This window comes from Rhinolophus sinicus, chromosome 12 (assembly GCF_057876585.1).
Source record: "Rhinolophus sinicus isolate RSI-liver-muscle chromosome 12, RSI-T2T, whole genome shotgun sequence".
Lineage (NCBI taxonomy): Eukaryota > Metazoa > Chordata > Mammalia > Chiroptera > Rhinolophidae > Rhinolophus > Rhinolophus sinicus.
In genome coordinates, this window is record NC_142512.1 from 20488470 (window position 1) to 20507552 (window position 19083).

A 19083-nucleotide genomic window follows, 5' to 3' on the forward strand; every position below is an offset into this window, starting at 1 on the left:
AGTGTTTAAAACTATTGTCAGATATTCTTTTAAATAAAACTATTAGCCACATGGTGATTGCAAAACATGATTGCTTTTAAGAGCCTTTGTTTACATACAGTGTTTGGTTTATTCTATTGTGTGAAGAGTACCTTTGACTAAGTGTAGTGAGATACCTCTTGGACAAGTTTGAAAATTAGGGGTATTATCTTGAGAGTTTTATCCTAGCGTTTTACAGATTAACAGGAGACAGAATGTTTTGCTACTCCAGGTAACAGGCTTTTTGTTTTGTAACTCTTTAAAGTGTTGGTTTTCTCCCTTTTGACACTCAAGGGATTAATTTACTGTTGATTTCCCTAGATCATATCCCCTTAGAGAAAACATCAAAATACAAATAGATCTTCTGACCGGTGTAACAATTTTTTCTTATAACTAAGTATTTTTTTAAACAAAGTTATATACGTCAATGCTATTATTTTAAAGCTTAAAAATAACAAAAATCCAGTGAACCTGGCAGATCTCACATTATAGGTGGCAATGTTGAGTTTATACAATTAACTACCTGGCAAACAATAAAGATTCGCTGGATGAAATGGTGGTATGCAGGGGAAGTTTGTATGCATTTTAATTTTCATTCATTTATCAACTTCTCAAACCCCAAATACAAATACAACCAGCTTTCTGTTATTGGAAGCTGATTGACCAATTTATGGAAGATAATAATGAAAATTTAGTGCTATCTTTTTCACATAGCACTTTTGTCTATGTATCTTAATAAAACTGAGGTAAACATTACCATCCCCACTTTAAGATGAAAGAAACTAGCACTGGAACAGATGAAGTTTTGTTCATGGACAAAGTAACTAGAATCTAGGGCTTCTGATATTAGACTCATTGCTATTTTAGTGTTGCCCATGTTAGCTATTTTTCAGATTGATGGAAAATAGCACAGAGGATTATTTCTAGTCAGCATCTTCACTTTCTCAGTGAATAAACTAAAATGCACAGTGGACTTTACCTTAAAGTTGCCAGACAGATTTCTTCAGAGTCCCTCTGTCCCCCCAACTCAGTCTTCCCCCCCACCCAACCTCCCCTCTCTCTCAGCTCTCTTAAATGACCTGAAGAAAAGCACTTGCGTCTTTTCTCTGTTACTGTGTTTCCCCGAAAATAAGACCTAACCAGAAAATAAGCCCTAGCATGATTTTTCAGGATGACATTCCCTGAACATAAGCCCTAATGCGTCTTTTGGAGCAAACCTTAATATGAGACCCGGTCTTACTTTCAGGGAAACACGGTAGGAATTTTTACCTCAGAGAAATAGTCAAAAGATAAGATACATGGAGGAGTTAGAAAAGCAAAAAAAAAAATAAAATTAAAAATAAAATTTGTTACAGTCATGCACTCTTATCTAAGATTCTTCACCAGAGACTCCAACTCTCTGATTTTATTCCTGAAGGGGCAATCCTGACCTTTCTCTTAACTTTCTTAAGCTTACAGAGCCATTAAGTCCAAAGAGTAGATTTTTGTGCCAGGCATTCGTTTAAGTACTTTACATGTATTAATTTATCCTTACAATAACTTCATATATTAGGTACTAATACTGAGCCACAGATTAACTAACCAAGTTCACAGCTCATGGTGGCACTAAGATTCAAACCCAGCCTACTAATTTCAAGACTAGCACTTTTAACTGCTCAGCTCTACTGTTTTGAACTAGACGACTGTTTATCTTAAGTGGATAAATGCATTTTTCAGGTTGTCCAGATTAGATGAAATTCCTTTCCTAAGCTTCCCAACTGTCATAAAAAAACAGATTTGGGGACATTGCCTTTGGGTTTTATTATCCCATTTTACAGATGAAGATAAGTGACTTGGCCAAAATCTTAGTTTATTAAGTGGCCATGTTAGAACTAGAACTTGGTTTCCTCTAGTTTCTAGCACACTGTTTTTGGCACTATAAACTAACAGTCACTTTTCAGCTCATTAGCTACCATTGGTTCAAGGGATCCACCCATGTTGAAATTTTGTTACAGCAGCAAAAGCATGTCCACATCCTTCACTCACATTTCAGTGCACCTTTGTGTCTTTCCTGTAATACATTTAGGTCAGCACGTAAGTCAATGATTTTATATGGTTTTACAGTGTTTATACCTCATGAAGGACATGTGAAGAAATAGTAATGGAACTCCCTTATGGATGTAAGGGACATCTATTACTTTAAATTTTTTTTTAATGCTTTCACCTATAATTCCATAAAAATTTTAATTTGGTTATAACTAATACTGTCAAGAGCCAAATTAACATTTTAGGATATTCATATTTCTGAGCCTTGAAGTAGTAAGCAAATAACATGACAAAATCCATTTCAAATCTAACTCAAGCCAAGAGTGTAAGGAAATGCAGCAATTTTTCTTAAGGGACTTTTGAGCAGGTTTTTTTTTTGTTTTTGTTTTTTTAGAGAAAGCCCCTTCTGACTTCATGTGGAGTAGAAAACTAGCTTAGTTTATTTCATGCTGCTCAATCTAATTTGGAATCATTTTTGAAGTCTTAGATGCTTGGGTACAGAGAGCTTGCTCCCTAGAGCCTTGTTTCCTGACAGTGGAGGGTAAAGGATTAAATTGAGCTGAAACTAAATTGATTGACGTTTTGACACTGCAGATTGTGAAAAGAAAGGGAATTTGTTCAACTTTTTAAAGCTGTAGCAGAAAGAACTATTTCCTTAAAGGTACCCCAGTTTGCAAAGATGATTTAATTTTTTTCTTAAAAAACCAAGAGGCATGTTCTAGCACTTTTCCAATTTCCTATATTACAGCTCAAAGTGAGAATTTAACTTTGAAAAGCTTTTGAAAAGGCCTGGACAGGGGTGTTAAAATAGTCTCTCTCCTTCGATGAACAGGCACTGACAGAGGTCTTTTGAGGGGAAACAAAGGACTATGCACTTCTGGGGTGTCACTATAGGAACCTGTTTACAAAAGACAAGTATACATATTTATGAAATCTTTATCTCTAGCATTTTTAAGTGGAAGAGAGATTAAGTGTGAATTGAATAAGATACATTTCCTGCTGACTTCTTTTTCAGTCAGATACAGATGATTACCATGCCATCATCTTTCCTAAAGGGCATCATTTGGTGTTGACTTCAATAAAATCCCATCTCTGCTGTGTCATGAAAGGAACTGGACTCACCTTAAGAGTGCTGTTCTAAACGGCCTGCTCCCTTTTTTGATCACTGCAGGAGGTTGTAATAAATTACAGCCTGGAAGAAGTTTCAAACTGGCAAGTTTTCCAGATATTTAAAGCAATTTATTTTGGGGTGTATCAGCAGATTTCTTTTCTCATACTGCCATTTGGGTGCCTGCTGACGCAGCCTGAACAAATCTTTCAAACATTTTCCCTCCTAGAGATGGACGAAGATGATGATGCACTGACTCCAAGATCCAGACCTTTCATTAACTCTTCACTTGCCAATTGGTTCCTTCCTTTAATAGATCCGTAGGAAACTTAGATATCTATTTCCAGAATGAGTTTGCAGTATTTCAAGTCCCTCAGTGCCTTGGCAACAACTCTAAGTTTTATGGAAGAATCAGCTCACAAAAGAGTGAGTCTGGTTTTAGGCACAGAATTTATAGTTTAGGTTATTTAATAACTAGTATTTTGAGACTTGCCAAACTTCCCAATAGGAAAAGAGATCTGCAAATGTATATGAAACAAAGACTTACAGCACATGTTGAGTCTTACAGTGACTTCTTTCTAATTTCAGTTTCTCTTCTAATTGGATAGTGAAATCATTTTTTAATTATTAATTTTCAGCTGTGGAATTCCTAAGGCAGCTTTATTGATGTATATTTCAGTCAAGTATTCAGAAAAGTTAAAAATACTGGTGCCTAAAAATGTTGGTTCTGACAAGATTGGAAGCACAAGAGATAAGGGAGCTAACTTTTATTGAGTGCCCTCAAGGGGTCAGCCCCTTCTGTAAGCCACCACATAGTGGGTGGTGGAGAGGAGTTTCTCATTTTACAAAGAGCTGGTTTCTGGTTAGGTGGAAGGCACTGCTCAGTGAGTTGTTAGCAACACGAAAAAGGCTTAAACTCATGAAGGCATCAGGGAATAGGGTTTGGTGGGAAAGGCCCTAGATCAGGAATCATAAAACTGGAGTTCCTATCGAAGTGACATCAAACGACGTCATCTGGCTAAACCCTGGATGTTTATACATCTGTAAAGTGAGGATATCATCTCTCCTGTCTTCCTCTCTAGATCACTTGGCACCATGTAGTTCTCAAGCACAGCTGCACAGTGGACTCGCCTGGGGAGTTTTGAAAGATACTGAGCTCTAGATCCCAACCTCCAGAGATTGCGATTGATTGGTCTGGGGTGCGGCTGGACCATTTTTTTTTTTTTTTTTACTCTCCACAGGTTATTCATGCGCGCAGCTAAAGCTGTGAATCCTTGGTTTGGACGATGGTTAGGAAAGCCCTTCGTAAATTTATTCACGAGGGTTAGCAGATATTTTCGACCCTGTAGTTTTTTGGGTGTGTTTTTTCCATCATAACTTCAAATGTTTTGCTTTGAAAAAATCCAGCGAATCTCTGAATTTCCCGTCTTTACTATGTAAGAAGCCGCTGATGAATATTTGCTGCATTTTTTAATGTACACCCTTTAAAAATTTTAAGATCATTTGAAAAATGGAGTTTGTTTTAAGATTCAATGTATATAGAGCTAGTTAAGAGGCAGGACCTTTCTGCTGAAACATTCCCAAGAAATGCTAGCTTTTCTTGCTCACCCAGCTCGCCTCACTCTTTAGCCCAAACCACGGAGTCTGGGGGCCGATTCTTGCCCCCCAGGTCCGGACACACGCAGCTGGATCCAGTGGGTGCCACGAACTCCGGGGCGGGGCGGCGGCAGGGCCGACCCACCGCGCCCGCCCGACCCACCCCGTAGCGGCGCCCCGCCCCGGACGCGGGTTGGGGCGGGCTGCTGGCGGCGCCCGGCTGCCGGGACTTCACAGCCGAGCCCCAGGGCTGCGGCGGCTGCCTTCGCGCGACCCGGCGGGCCCAGCTCGGCCGCCGGGAGCCCGCGCTGCCCGCGCCTCCTGCCTGGCGGAGCCCAACGCGATCGCCTCGTCCCCGAGCCGGGCCGGGGTCAGGATGCGGACCTGTGCGCCTTGAGCCGGCCCCATGACCCTGAGCATTTTGACCCGCGAAAGGAAGGCGCCTCCCGCCTGCACCTGCAGCCTCAGTGGCCCCGACATGATCCCCTACTTCTCCGCCAACGCGGTCATCTCGCAGAACGCCATCAACCAGCTGTGAGTGCACCGTGCGCCCTCCCACCCTCCGCGAACCCTCGGAAAGTTTGCTTTTCAGCAGTCGCCTTCCCCAGCATCCTGGCAAGCAAGCGAGGGCGAAAATGCACCCTGCGTGCTTGGAGGTCTCGGGGTGCCCGGGGGCGGTCGTGGGGTGGAGGTGTGGGGTAGTTATTGGAGGCAGACAGTGTCCCCAAGGGGTGAGCGGACAGAATAATCCTTGGCGAGAATTTCTGGTAGACTTTGAAGGAATCTGAAAGTAGGCTCGTCCCAGGGAAGTTGTGTGTGGTGACCGAGTGACAGCCGAGCTGTGTGGCACTCGGGAGACTCGGGGTGAAGGGCCATCTGTAGATTCTGAACCGCCGGCCGGAAACGCTAGCACTCCCTTGAGGGTCCTGGATCAAGCCCCAGTGTTCTGTTTTCTAGTTTCAAATAAGTTTGCATATGACCATAGGTTTCTGGTATAAGCCGTTCACACAAAGGCAGTCAGTTCATTCTTTGCTCCCACTGGTTGTAGTCTGGAGTTATTTCAGAAAACTGTATTTCGGTAGTTTGGCTGTTGTTTTTTGTGGGTGTTTTTTTTGTTTTGTTTTTTTCTTTTTGTCTCCCCGTTAATAATACGTGCTCACAACCCAAGCCTGCATGTATGTACACCTTCATACACTGAAGTGCAAGATTCAGGCGCATCTTTAAATCATTTTTAAAGTCCCTACGTCGAGTTGTTGTCCTTCCTTTTTAACATTTGTGGTTTAGCCATTTCTGAGAACTCTGCAGAAGCTTGTGGTTAATCTCACCTCCCAGTTATAAAGTGCAAAACGGAGGAACTCCTGTCTATTCAAGTTGCATTCTTAGACCCGTGGAGTGGTTTAGGGTTACTTTCAGATAGCAGCAGTTTGGTCTTCAGAGTGGCTTCTGGAGAGTCACCTACTGAGGTTTTTCCAGACTCCTGGCATTTCAGCAACCCTTCTGTCTTCCTCCCAGGTCAGCACTGAAGAACTTTTTAATTTAATGTCCAACAACAGAAACTTTCCATTATCTCTTATTAAAGGTCCCAACAGTAGCATGTAAAACGATTTTGTAGCTAATCATACATCTACTTTATTATTTTAATTAATGGTTTGCACGCTTACCAAACCAAATTAAACTCATTTGGGTTTCAGCTTTTTTCCTTTTGTGTAGATTCATGGTGGAGCGCCTAAAAAAATAGCGCCCCCCCAAAAAAATGATTTTACTCCTCAGTACTGTAAACTACCAAGTTAAATCAACTGCTTGTTTGTATTTTCTCTTAAAGAAAAAGGTCAAATGGAGTGAAAGAGGAGAAAAAGAGTGAACAATCCGAAACTGGATAACCAATGTCAAAATAACAGTATTAACAATACTTTAAAAAGAAAACGGGCAGTGGGAGCAACCCACATGCCCATCAGTGGATGAATGGATAAACAAAATGTGGCATATAATACAACTGACTATAATTCAACCTTAAAAAGGAAGGAAATTCTGACATATGCTATAACATGGATAAACTTGGATGGATTCTATTCTAAGCGAAATAAGCTAGTGACAAAGAATAAATACTGTATGATTCCACATATATGAGGTACCTAGAGTAATCCAGTTGCCAGGGGTTGGAGAAGAACAGGAAGTTTGTGTTAAATCGGTACAAAGTTTCATTTGAGGAAGAAGAAAAAGTTCTGGGAATGAATGGTGGTGATGGTTGCACAACAATGGATATATTTAATGCCACTGAACCGTAGGTACACTTAAAAATGGTTAACATTGGCAAATTTTATGTATGTTTACAATTTTTAAAATGATTAAACAGAATTTAAAAGGCAGAGCTTCTAAGCTTTGTGTGTGTGGGTTTTTTTTTTGGAGGGAGAAAGTTTTGAATTTTGCTTCCTAGTGTAATCAAATAAGTCCAGATTTCTTTTTTTTTTTATTTAATTTATTGGGGTGACAATTGTTAGTAAAATTGCATAGATTTCAGGTGTACAATTCTGTAATACATCATCTATAAATCCCATTGTGTGTTCACCACCCAGAGTCAGTTCTCCTTCCATCACCATATATTCGGTCCCCCTTACCCTCATCTCCCACCCCCCACCTCCCACCCCCCTTACCCTCTGGTAACCACTAAACTATTGTCTGTGTCTATGAGTTTCTGTTTCTCATTTGTTTGTCTTGTTCTTTTGTTGTTTTAGGTTTATATACCACATATCAGTGAAATCACATGGTTCTCTGCTTTTTCTGTCTGACTTATTTCGCTCAGCATTACACTCTCAAGATCCATCCATGTTGTCACAAATGTTCCTATATCATCTTTTCTTACCGCCAAATAGTATTCCATTGTGTATATATACCACAACTTCTTTATCCATTCATCTATCGAAGGACATTTTGGTTGTTTCCATGTCTTGGCCACCGTAAACAAAGCTGCAATGCACATTGGAGCACACGTGTGTTTATCTCTAAATGTTTTCAGATTTTTGGGGTAGATACCCAGGAGCAGATTTCTTTTCCTACTAACTAGTGTCTTTGGGTAAGTCATTTGACTTTTGTTATTTCCACTGCAAAATGAGGATACAGAGGTTGCTACCCTAGGGGATCATAAGAGATCATATGTACAATAATGTTTTGCAAACTATAAATGCCTGCACAAGAAATGAGTTAACTGAAATTAAACAATAACTAATAGCTGCCATTTACTGACCACTTGTCACTGTGCAAAGGTTTAATGTATATGATCTCATTTAATCATCACAGCAACGCTATGAACTTATTTGTTCTCTTTACAGATAATGAAGCTGAGGCTTAGAGAAGTTAATTGCTCAAGGCCATATAGCTTGTAAATGACAAAACTGTCCTTAGAATCCAGATCTGTTTCCTGGGCAAGTGCTGTTAACCACTATAAAAAGGATATTCTGTCTTAGTAGTTTCAAGGTCACTTTTGAAACTTACACTCTTAGGAATTATCTTTAACTGCTGACATCTTCAACTTAGCAGCAAACATATTTGCTATACTAAGAATTTTGCTGCTAAGGTAGAGACAGTGTTTTAAAGGTTTGCAGAATATTTCTTTCATTTTTGTTTCTCTTTTACCATATTTTTTTCTTAAAAGAGACTTGCTAATGTCCTAATATTCGCTTATTCTAAAGTGCGTTTATTAGTATTGCTTTGGCCATCATTTTAATTTAGCATTTGTAGTCTTGCCCAGTTAGTTCATCATCATTTAAACATCTTTTGGGATCGTTCTGAATAAAACCCTAAATTTTGTTAACTTAAACATACGCATTTTTGGCACCTAACGCAGTTCTTAATTTGGAGTTCATGGTCACCAAGAGTTCTATGGATTGGCTCAGAAGGTCAATGAACTCCTTAAGGTTATATGAAAATGTTGGGTGGATAAATACATTTTTAAAGCAGATTCTCCAAGTCATATGATCTCATCATAGAAGGTTAAGAATCTCTTTCCTAAAGGGAAGTATTGTTTCTAAGGCCTGATACTGTAAAGCTCAACTGGTGTGAACATTTCCCTGTGGTGCCAGATACGTAAATAGCAATGACTGGTGTGAGCAACTGAAAGATTAAGACTTAATGATCCCAAGTGAAGACAGACTCAGAACATTGTAAATGTACGTTTGACACTTAAGTACTCTTAGCCCAGTGGTTCTCTTGTCACTGCTGAGGACCCACTCAGAAGAGCTGTTTTTCCTTTTCTCCTTTGCGGCCTCAGATTTGCTGTGGGTTTAGAAACCAAATCTGTGAGAATTGTGTCAGTGAAAAGGCCAGATGAGATCCTAGGGGCTCTCCTATAGGGAAAGTTCATGACCTTTAAAGTATGGCCTTGGGAAACCTATTTTGGTGACTTCCCAGGCTCTCAGTCATTTCTTGGCTTTTAACTGTTATGTATTATACAGTTGAAATTAGAGAAAAGCTGGGGTGTTACTGTATTTTATTGGGAATTATATTGCCAGTTTTAGATTAAGGTCTCACTTTGCAAGTGTGGTGGTGGTTTTGACATATCAGTGAAGAACAGTAAGTGGTTGAATTCACTCCAGAAACAAAGAATAGGTACTGTAAGAAAAGTGCTAACCCTACGAGAAAAAATACGTGAGCAACCCAGAGCATAGCATCATCTAATCAAACTTCAGGAGTCTTGGATCAAACTGTTCAAATGATCGTGAAAAGTTCCATTTCCTTTAAGAGTCTATACATACTTTTTAATAAAACAGAATTCTGAATTTCTGAAAAATAAGGGAGCCTGTGTCGTTTTTAGAGAGCCAACATTCAATCCCTGAGAAGTGGTCGCTCAGCAAGGGGGCAAGGCTTGTCTACTGTTACTGTTACATGTGAAATAAATAGCTTATCAAAAAATAGTTTGGAAGAGCATTTGAGATCTTGCTCCCCTGCATATGTCATCAGTTTGGCTCAAATAAACTTATAAAGTTTCAACAACAAAAAAATAGGTGGCTATTTTGATGTCCTCAAAAGTTCAGTGAAGGATCAAGAATTATTAGATAAAATGCAGGCAAAAGCTACCATTAAAACAATGTTCCCATTATGAAAACCTCTGATCAAAAATCTTGAAACTTAGGTACTTAAGAGATTGCTTGATTTGTTAATGAGGTTACCTTGAGCTTTTATCCTTGACCTCAAATACTTGTATTTATTTACTTGGTTTCATATGTGAGTTTGATTTCCTAGCTGCATATCAATGCTTTCTAAAGCTTAAAGCTCAGCAACAGAGGAGCATATTGAGATGGTTATCCAAAATGTACCTTTTCATGAAATTGAAAAGTGGAAACAGTTTTATTTTTGTGTTAAGTAATAATATTACTCGTGTTCTTTCAGTTTTGCTCTATAGTTATCCAAGTGATTTCACATGTGCTCATGTCTGAACTTAAGCTTGCATCAGAATCACCTAGACAGCTTATTAAATTTAAAACACCAATTGCTGCTCACACCTCCAGAGGTTCTGATTTTGTAGGTTTGGGGTGGGCCTGAGAATTTACATTTCTAACAAGTTCCTAGATGACGCTGATGCTGCTGGTCCAGCGACCACACTTTGGGGACCGTACCCTTAAAGTATTCCTCTGAGGCATATTGGGCAAATTGTCATCCACATTTTGCAGAGTAATAAACAAAAAAATCAAAATGGTGAAGCGATTTTTTTTCTTTTTTGCACAGGGATTACATGATTTGTTATTGGTAGAACTAAACTAGAACCAGCATTTCCTATCTTTTAATGCAGAGCTCTTAAGATCTGCACTGGAAGTCCTGAGATGTGTGTGTGTGTGTGTGTGTGTGTGTGTGTGTGTGTCTTTGTATACATATGAACATTTCTTTAGATAAATTTCTAGCAGTGGAATTTCTGAGTCGAATGGTATGTATATGTTAAAAATTTGATACATACTGCCAGGTTGTTTTTTAAAAAGGCTTTGCCAATTTGCTCTTAGCCAGCTATAAGAGTATATATATATTTTTCCCTGTACCTTCACCAACCCTGGTAATATTAATAATGATATTAAGTAGCAGTTAATATCTTACAATGTGCCAGGCATTGTTTTGAGCCCTGTGCATATTATCTCATTCTCTCAACAGCCTTATAGTTAGATATTACCCTCAAGTACAGAGAAGAGGCACAGAGATGTTGAGTAACTTGTCTAAAATTACACAGCCAGGATGCGAACGCGGGGCCCCTGCTCTTAAATATTTCTCTATTTGCAATTCCCTTATTACGATAGAAGTTTAGCATTCTTTTATATTTTCATTGGTCTTTTTTATTCTTCTTCTGTGATTTGCATACTTGTACTTTTGACCATTTTTCTTTTTGATGTACTTTGTATATTCTGAATATGTGGAAAAAATACTTTCTACCAGTTTATTGCATGTCTTTAATTTTGCATCTTGTTATAAAAGTTTTTCATTTTTATGTAGTAAACTCTTTACATTTTCTCTTATGATTTCAGAATTTTGTATCTTGCTTTAAAAAACCCTTCCCACCCACTCCTAAGATTATAAAAGTATTCTTTTATATTTTTTCTAATATGTCTATACTTTTAAAATATTTCACTCTTTGAAACATCTGGAATTTATCCTTATTTATAGTGTGAAACAGGGATCTAACTTTACCTTTTCTCCAAATGGATAATCAGTTATTCAAATGTCATATGGTCCATTCCCACCTCACTGATTTGAAATGCTATACATATTATATATTAAATTCTAATAGATACTTGGGCTCTGCTTCTATACCATAAGTCCTGTTAATATGTTTTTCTGTTCATACACTAATACCATACTATTTTACTTAATACAGATTTAGTGTTTGATACCTTGCATAGCAAGGCCTACTACCTCATTATTATAATTTTGTAATGTATTAGTTATTGCTTAGTATATTTTCCAAGGAAGTCTTAGAAACAGCTTATCAATTTTCACTTTTAAAAATCCTGTTGGGATTTTGATTGAAATTGTAATGAATTAGTTTGGGAGAGAATTAACAGCTTTACAAAATCAACCTTCCCAATAAGGAATGTGATATGTGTGTCTATTGATTCACTGTGTAAAATGTCCTTCATTTAAATTTTACACTTTTCCTCATATAGTAATTAACACTTTTCTTCTTAGGTATATTCATGAGTGTTTCATAAAGTTTTTATTGCTCTTGTGAATGAGCTCTTCTTTCCCATGACATTTTCTGATTAGTCAGTCACCGTAGGTGTTTAATAAAACTGAAACTATTGCTCTTTTTTTTTTCTTTTTTCTTTTTTTTTTATGAGACCACCTTGCTGAACTCTTATTTGGTCCTAATATCTAATAGATTTTTTTTAGTTGATTTTCTTGACTTTTCTAGGTGGATAATAGTATCATTTGTAAATGAGTTTTGCCTCCTGGTTATAACTCATTGCTTTGGCTAGGGCTCTAGTGTAATATTAAATAGTAACAATGCTGATAGTCTTATCTTGTTTTCCATTGTAAAAGGAATGTTTTTTATGTTTTGTAAATAGGCATATTGTGTGCTATAGGTTCTGGCATAGACCATTTATCAAGTTAACAGCATTTCCTATTCCTAATTTTAAAAGATTTTTACATTAGATATAGTTACTGAATTCCATTGAATGCTTTTTGGACGTCTACTGGAATGTATTTTTTTCCTCCCGTTACTGGTAATGCAGTGACTTATATTGAGTTGCTAAAGTTGAATCATGCTTACACACTGTTTGCATTATTTAACACATTGCTGGATTTGGTTTACTATTATTTAAGGTTTTTGCACTCAAGTACTTGTTGAATCTTTGGTGCTATCTTTGTCCAGCTTATATCTGATTTGTGGAATGATTTAGGTGTAGCTTTCCATCTTTTTCTAGCTCTGAGACAGTTGCTTAGCAGAAATTATCTGTATTTTAAAAACCTAGAACCAAGGGATCATACTCCAAGTGTTACAGTTTTATGATTATTATTATTTTTTTGTGCCTTTCAAATTTCTTTATTTCCTTGTTCTCATTGAACAAGCGTAATTGTCCGTGGTACTTTTAAAATCTGGATCTTGTCCTCTGCAAAAATAGGCAAATATAATTAGAATAGTTGATAATTCAGTGATTAAACCAGGCATGTATTTATGATTTAAAGGCTTTTTTACTCTGGTTGGTAAAGAGACTAATATTAATATTTAAAAGAGGCATGAGATGTCTCTCTGATTTTAAATTAATACCAACGGTTTTTGTGGTTATTTCTGATCCTTGAATAGAGAATGCAGCCTTAAAATGTGGAATTTTTTTTTAAGGGTGATCAAATAAGTTTTACATCTGGTGAATCTTCTAGGCGTTATGGCCTTCAAATATGAAGAAAAAGTTAATGATCCACTGTCAGCAGATAAAGATGCATTTGTGTTTTCATAAGCAGTGATCACCTTGTGGGGCTTCATCCCCACTTGTGCTTGTTTGAAGTGAGTAGAGCAGTGATTGGCTGGGAACCCAAGGGGGAGGGGTGAGACGAGAGCTCTCAGCTTTGGCCTCATTGGAGCCATGCTTTTAAGAGTAAATCTGCACAATGCAGGGGAGCAAGAACGATGAGGTTGTGATGTGCTCAAGTCAGAATTTCTTTTTGATCAAACTAGAGTGGATGTTTTTTCTAAATGACTGCTCTCTGGCTTGTGTAGTCACTCCTGAAATTAGGCAACCTCTTTAGACTACGCGGAGAGACCACTGCTCTAAGCCAAATAATGAAGGATGTTGTCGTTCTGTTTCTAAGAGCTGTAGACCTTGGAGTAATAGAGAGCCTTCTACAGATTATCTTGCTCACATTTCTTCTTGGGTCTCTCCAGTAAAGTGAGTCCTCTTAATTACTATACGTTAAACTACCTTGGGCCTAAAGAACAGTGGTGTAGATGCAATCACATAATGTTTCTTAATTCCTAAGGTGAAAGCCAAAAAAAAAAAAATTAAAAATGTTGGTATGCTCACTACTTGAAGATAGGGTTAGTTAGCTCTGTGTTGAATGAGGCAGGATGTTGCTGCCACTAACATCATTAGGTTTAACTTGAAGACATGTGCTAAGGACATCATGGCCTTTTTCTGTGTCCCTGTGACTTGGAAAGAATGTAGCAAATGATTTATAAATAGATTGCTAGTGTTGTACACCACGGGCAAATTTGGGCTCACTTCCTTTGTTGCAGGTGTGTGAATTGAGCAACCCTTGTTTTCTGCATTAATCTGTTTTTAGAGGGGTGGGACCCTTCTTTTAGTAACCTAAGGGACTTGGCATTAGCTATGTCGATTAAAGCAACAGAATCCAGAGGCTCAAATTTACTCTCAGGTAAAGAAAAACACCTCAGTATAAGCCTATTCTAGAGTAGTTTTTTAAAAAGTTGCAATAGTTTGGTTTTCCAGATATAGAAGACATAGAATAATTTGATTTTTTGGGTGATGAGCTAGATGGTTCAAACTGTTGCTTATGTTTGTTTGGCAATAATATCTGCCTCATTTCAGAGAACTGTGGAGATCAAATGAGATAATAAGAAAACAAAAATTTCAGATGTCGTTGTTACTTTTACCATCTGTACTTAACGCTTATTGACAAAAAGTCATATGGACATTCATGATCCCTAACAGGAGATTTCAAGCCCTGAGAATTTTAATTATGGCTTTTATATTGCTTATCTTCTGTAGTGTCTATATCCTTAAAAGTCTATGCCACATATTCTTCTATTTGCAACCCAAGAAACATTTTCACCAACCTTCAACACCTCACCAAAAGGCCGATTGGGTTTATGAGCTCAGCATTTTGTCCATGTGTCTCCTCTCTGCTGTTCTCTGAATTTTGTGTAATAAAAGCCAGTTGAGCTCCAGGCGGGATTAATTGAATAAGAATGTTTCTGATCTTTCTTCACCGATCTTGAAATAAGTATCAATATAACAGAGTTTTTAAGAGAGATGCCATTTCTTTGGGACTCACCTCTGTCCCAGGTACCTTTAAATTCTCATGTTTCCCCTAAAATTAATATACCCAGTTCTCATGAACACCAAACAATGTTTTCCTATTATATCATTTTTATTTTTGTGGGGAGCTTTTAGTTTGAGAAGTTGGGCATCTGTGGGAGATGTGAATTCTCAATGTAAATGCTTCTTTGATGTCCCTTTGGCCAAGTTTGGTGTAGATCATCCTGTCAATTCCACCTCTGTGATGCTCATCCCTCCCCCATAAAATCTCACACCCAATTCTTAGTATCAGATTTCTTAAATATTCTCTTTAAAAATTCTTGAAAGGTGTCTTGAGTCACGTATTCAGTATCTTCCTTGTCATTTATTCTTGTGGCTAACAGTCATAGTCTGGTGTTTAGGTTGAAACAGACCAGAGTTCCAATCAGAGTTTCACCACCTACAAACTGTGCAACCTTGAGCGTATTATATACAACCACCCATAAGCCTTAGTTTTCTCATCAATAAGATGGAGCTCATAATACCTATAAGGATTAAATGTAATATTTGTGAAGTACTATTAATAGTAAACACTCAGTAATGGGTAGCTAATATTTTTGCTCTTTTGACATGAACCAAAGTATAGGTGAAAGAATTGGATTCCGGAGTGGTATGCCAGTCTGATGGCAAAAATTCTATTATTTGCATCATTGTCATAATTGCACCTATTCTGGGCAAAGGGTAGGAGATAGAAATACAAGATGGGTTCTGCATTCAGGATGCTCGGTCTGTTTAGGATAAAGAAAGGTCAATAAAAGGATAAATAAGAACACAGTTTAGCACATGCCAAATGCCAGATGAATGGTGCAATTGGTACTTTAAATAGGACAGAAAGGTATTGTAAATAATCCAATTAAATTAGTAAAGGCTTTATAGGAGTAGGAATTGAGCTGGGACTCTGACCTTTATTTCTGGCCCTCTTAAATGTCTTGATATGTGTGAACAGAGGTAAAGGTATTTAAGTGGTGAGAGAAAAAGAAGGATTAATGTGGCAGATGTTATGGCCACATTACAAATAGTTTTCAGTGAATGACTGCTACTAATCATTTGTGCTAAGAAGGGAATCTAGAAAAGCTTTTGTATATACCAGTGATGTTCTTTAGGAAACTGCTATGAGTATATTTTGGATATATTGTATGTGCAGAATTTTTATCAAGTTTTTTATCGAGTACCCTCTAAGTACACAGCACAGTAACCAGCATTTGCAGACTTTACATAGCTTATTTAGGGAGGCTGCCAATTTTACAAGGCTCTTACTGATTCAGTACCAGTGCCTGGAAGCATAATGTGAAATCACCACAGGCAGTGTAAGAACAGAAATCATTCAACTACCTGCTAGTGGCTTTATGGGTAAAAAAAAGACAGAAAGCACATTCAAGTAATCCAAAGCAAAACCTTTCTCTGCTTCCTCCAGGTGCTTAGCTACTAGATATGGTTACATCAGCATCATGTGGTCGCAAGGTGGTTCCCGTGGCTCAGAGGGCTTGTCGTACTTACCTTGAAGTGAGCTGTACAGGGAGGGGTGTGCTGCTTGCTGTTTTTCTTTGTTCCTACTGGCTTGGCTACCAGTTTAATGGCCTGGTTGCCAATTAATGGCTCAGCTTGTTTAGTGTTCTCTAAGCAATGTTCAGCTCCTTTGTGTCTAAGTCAAATACACATGGAAACCATCCTAGTGGACGTAGGTGTCTTTTACGCAGATAGTAAGCCTACAGTTATACATCAATTAATAAAAATCAAGAACTCTATAAATGCCACGTTATATGAAACCCAAATGATAGTTTAATGATATTGATTCAAAGAAGAGTTGCTGCACATACTAAAAACTTAACTGATTGTGCTTTATTCTGCTCTCCTGCATGAGAGAAATGGCAAACTGAGACTACAGAAGAGAAACTACATATGTGTTTTCACTTAGTGATTCTAACTAAAGGCATATAAACCCAGTGTAAATTTTTTTTCAAAATTAAAGAAAAACTGAAGATTATAGACTGGCTAGCTCTCTCTCTAATTTAAAAGATTAAAAGCCATTGTTGTTTTAATCATACATTTTTATTACCTCTTTGGGAGTACTTGAGTATATTTGCTGAGAACCCACTTTACTCCTGGCTGTTACTAAATTGGGGGTGCTCTTCTTTGGTCAGTCTCAGTTATCATGGTAGATCACTATGCCCACGGTGCTGGAATTCTTGTTATTTTGTTGGCATTTTAGATGCTTGGAGAAATTCTGAGCGAGGCTATATGCTCTATTTCTCAGAAAATTAGAATATTTATTATGTTTTAAAAAATAACCTCTAGTCTCTTCCTCAATTAAAATCAACTAATAAATACTGAATACCAGTATTCTTCTTTATGGCAATTTTACAAATCAGCTTGGGGGAAATTTTCAAATGGAGAATCCCTTTCACTTTAAAAACTTGTCTGCCTTATGTACAGTATAGTTGATAATATCTCATTCTTTACTGCCCACTCAGCTTAAAAGTGAACTTGTCCTGGGTGATTTTTTTTCATGGAACTGGTCTTACTGGTAATTAAAAATCAACAAAGCAAAAAGTGTTGGCTGTTTTTAATATTTGTAGGTAATGCACGTTTATTATTTAAAAAACAAACAGAAAACATTGAGGCATTCCTCCACTCCACAAAAAGCATTACTCTTATTTTTATCTCCCAAAGATACTTACTGTTTGTTAACACCATCCAGACTTTGTCTGTGTACATATGTACCTTAAAAAATGAGATTGTCCTCTATCTACTGCTTTGTAATCTGACTTTTTTTCTTTTAGCATATTGGGAACATCCTGCCATTGTCCTCAAATGCATTTGTTCATATTCTTTTCAAGAGTTGTTTGTTTTCCCCAGAACTGATTCAAATTCTGCCCTATTGTCGCACATTTTAATTGTGTCCAGTTTTCTGCAGTTTGTTATAAACAAAGCCTCACTGAATGAATATCCTTGTGCACATGTCCCTAAAGGAAATATCCTAAAGCTCACTTCTGGGATTGCTAGACCGAAGGGTATACGTATTTCTAGGTCTTTTGATACAGATTGCTCGTTTGCTCACGAGAAATGTTGTACCAATCTGCATTCCCGCCAGCAATTTCAGTAATTCATTTTCACAGTGCTCCTGAAATGATAAGAAGTAAAATCAAGGTAAATATGATTTTGTCCTTCAATTCATCGGCGCTACTTGGAGACCCAGCAAAGTCTATCCTCATTTGTCTTTCCTACGAGGAACCTGTTTCATACCTAAGCACTGATGGAAAATGCTTTAATTTGTAAGCTATTTGAATACAACTAGTAGAAAGATGAAATCATAGTACAGTGATAAGATGAAGAAACTAATTATCCTGAGGTGGTGTTGAGTATATATGTAGTGCTTATGAATTTACCTTCCCACGTTTTTATCTTATTCCAAAAACCCAGCCATTTTTGACTTAGAGACTTTTAGACCCAAATGATAAGCAAACAGACTCATCTAGGGTCCTGCAGCAAATTAATTCAGACCTTGAACAACATTTCATTGTTTTCTGCTTAGAAAGTGTTAAGCATCATTTTGATTCCCCATAGTGCCATTTTACTAGGGATGCTGAAACTTAAAAAGATGATCAGATCCATTACTTGGTTAATGCTTGTGACTATACTTACGAGGTTAGAATTTCCTGATCCTGTTTATAGAAGGTAGTGGGTCTATTTCTCAAAGTTGAGATTAACTTGTTAGGGAACAAGCTGCTTCAATTTTCGAAACACAACTTTTCATCTTTGAGGCTTTTCATCTTTGAGGCTATTAAAGGAGAAAGGAGAAAGAAGAGTGTGTTGTATACTTATTAAAGCTATTGAAGAATCTTATTTTGAATGTCGCTGGCAGATCTAAACAGTATCCAGAGAGGCTTCTAAAAGAAAAAGGAAAAGAAGATGGGAAAGAGAAAGGAGAGTTACAGTGCAGGCCACAGTGCCATGCTGGCTGCACTAGTAATGCTTGCCTACCTCTATCTGAAACTGAGCTGCTTTCTTAATGAAGGTATGTGTTTAAATCAGGGGCAGAGAAAGTGTTTTCGGGTGAAGTTTCACTTTTTGTAGTGGCAGCAGTCCTGGACGCACTGCTGGAACACAGAGGATGAGTTCAGCACCTTCTCTTCAGATCGTATCTCTGCCCGCAGCTCCTCTCTTTTACATAGCAAGCCTTTGTTCACTGGAGAGTAGACCTCTGTGGGTTGGCCGTCCAACTGCTGACAGAGACCAAAGGTGACTGATAAGGAGTCCAGAGGTCAGGATGGACTAGTGTGGGGTCATTCTGGCTTTAGGGGAGAAAGCATCTTTTTGGCCTGCAGA

General features: G+C 37.8%; 1 protein-coding gene across 4 annotated transcripts in view; it reads left to right on the forward strand.

The window, feature by feature from the left end:
* The window catches only part of SSH2 (slingshot protein phosphatase 2), a 226641-nt gene that overhangs the window by 121897 nt on the left and 85661 nt on the right, over positions 1-19083 (forward strand). The window contains exon 1 of one of the 4 annotated variants that reach the window (XM_019739498.3): positions 4945-5281. The exons of the other annotated variants lie outside the window; for them this stretch is intronic. Coding sequence (XP_019595057.3) covers positions 5154-5281 — 128 coding nt within the window. The 5' untranslated portion in view covers positions 4945-5153. Of the gene's footprint in view, positions 1-4944; positions 5282-19083 lie in introns of those variants that run through there. 4 annotated transcript variants of the gene reach the window in all.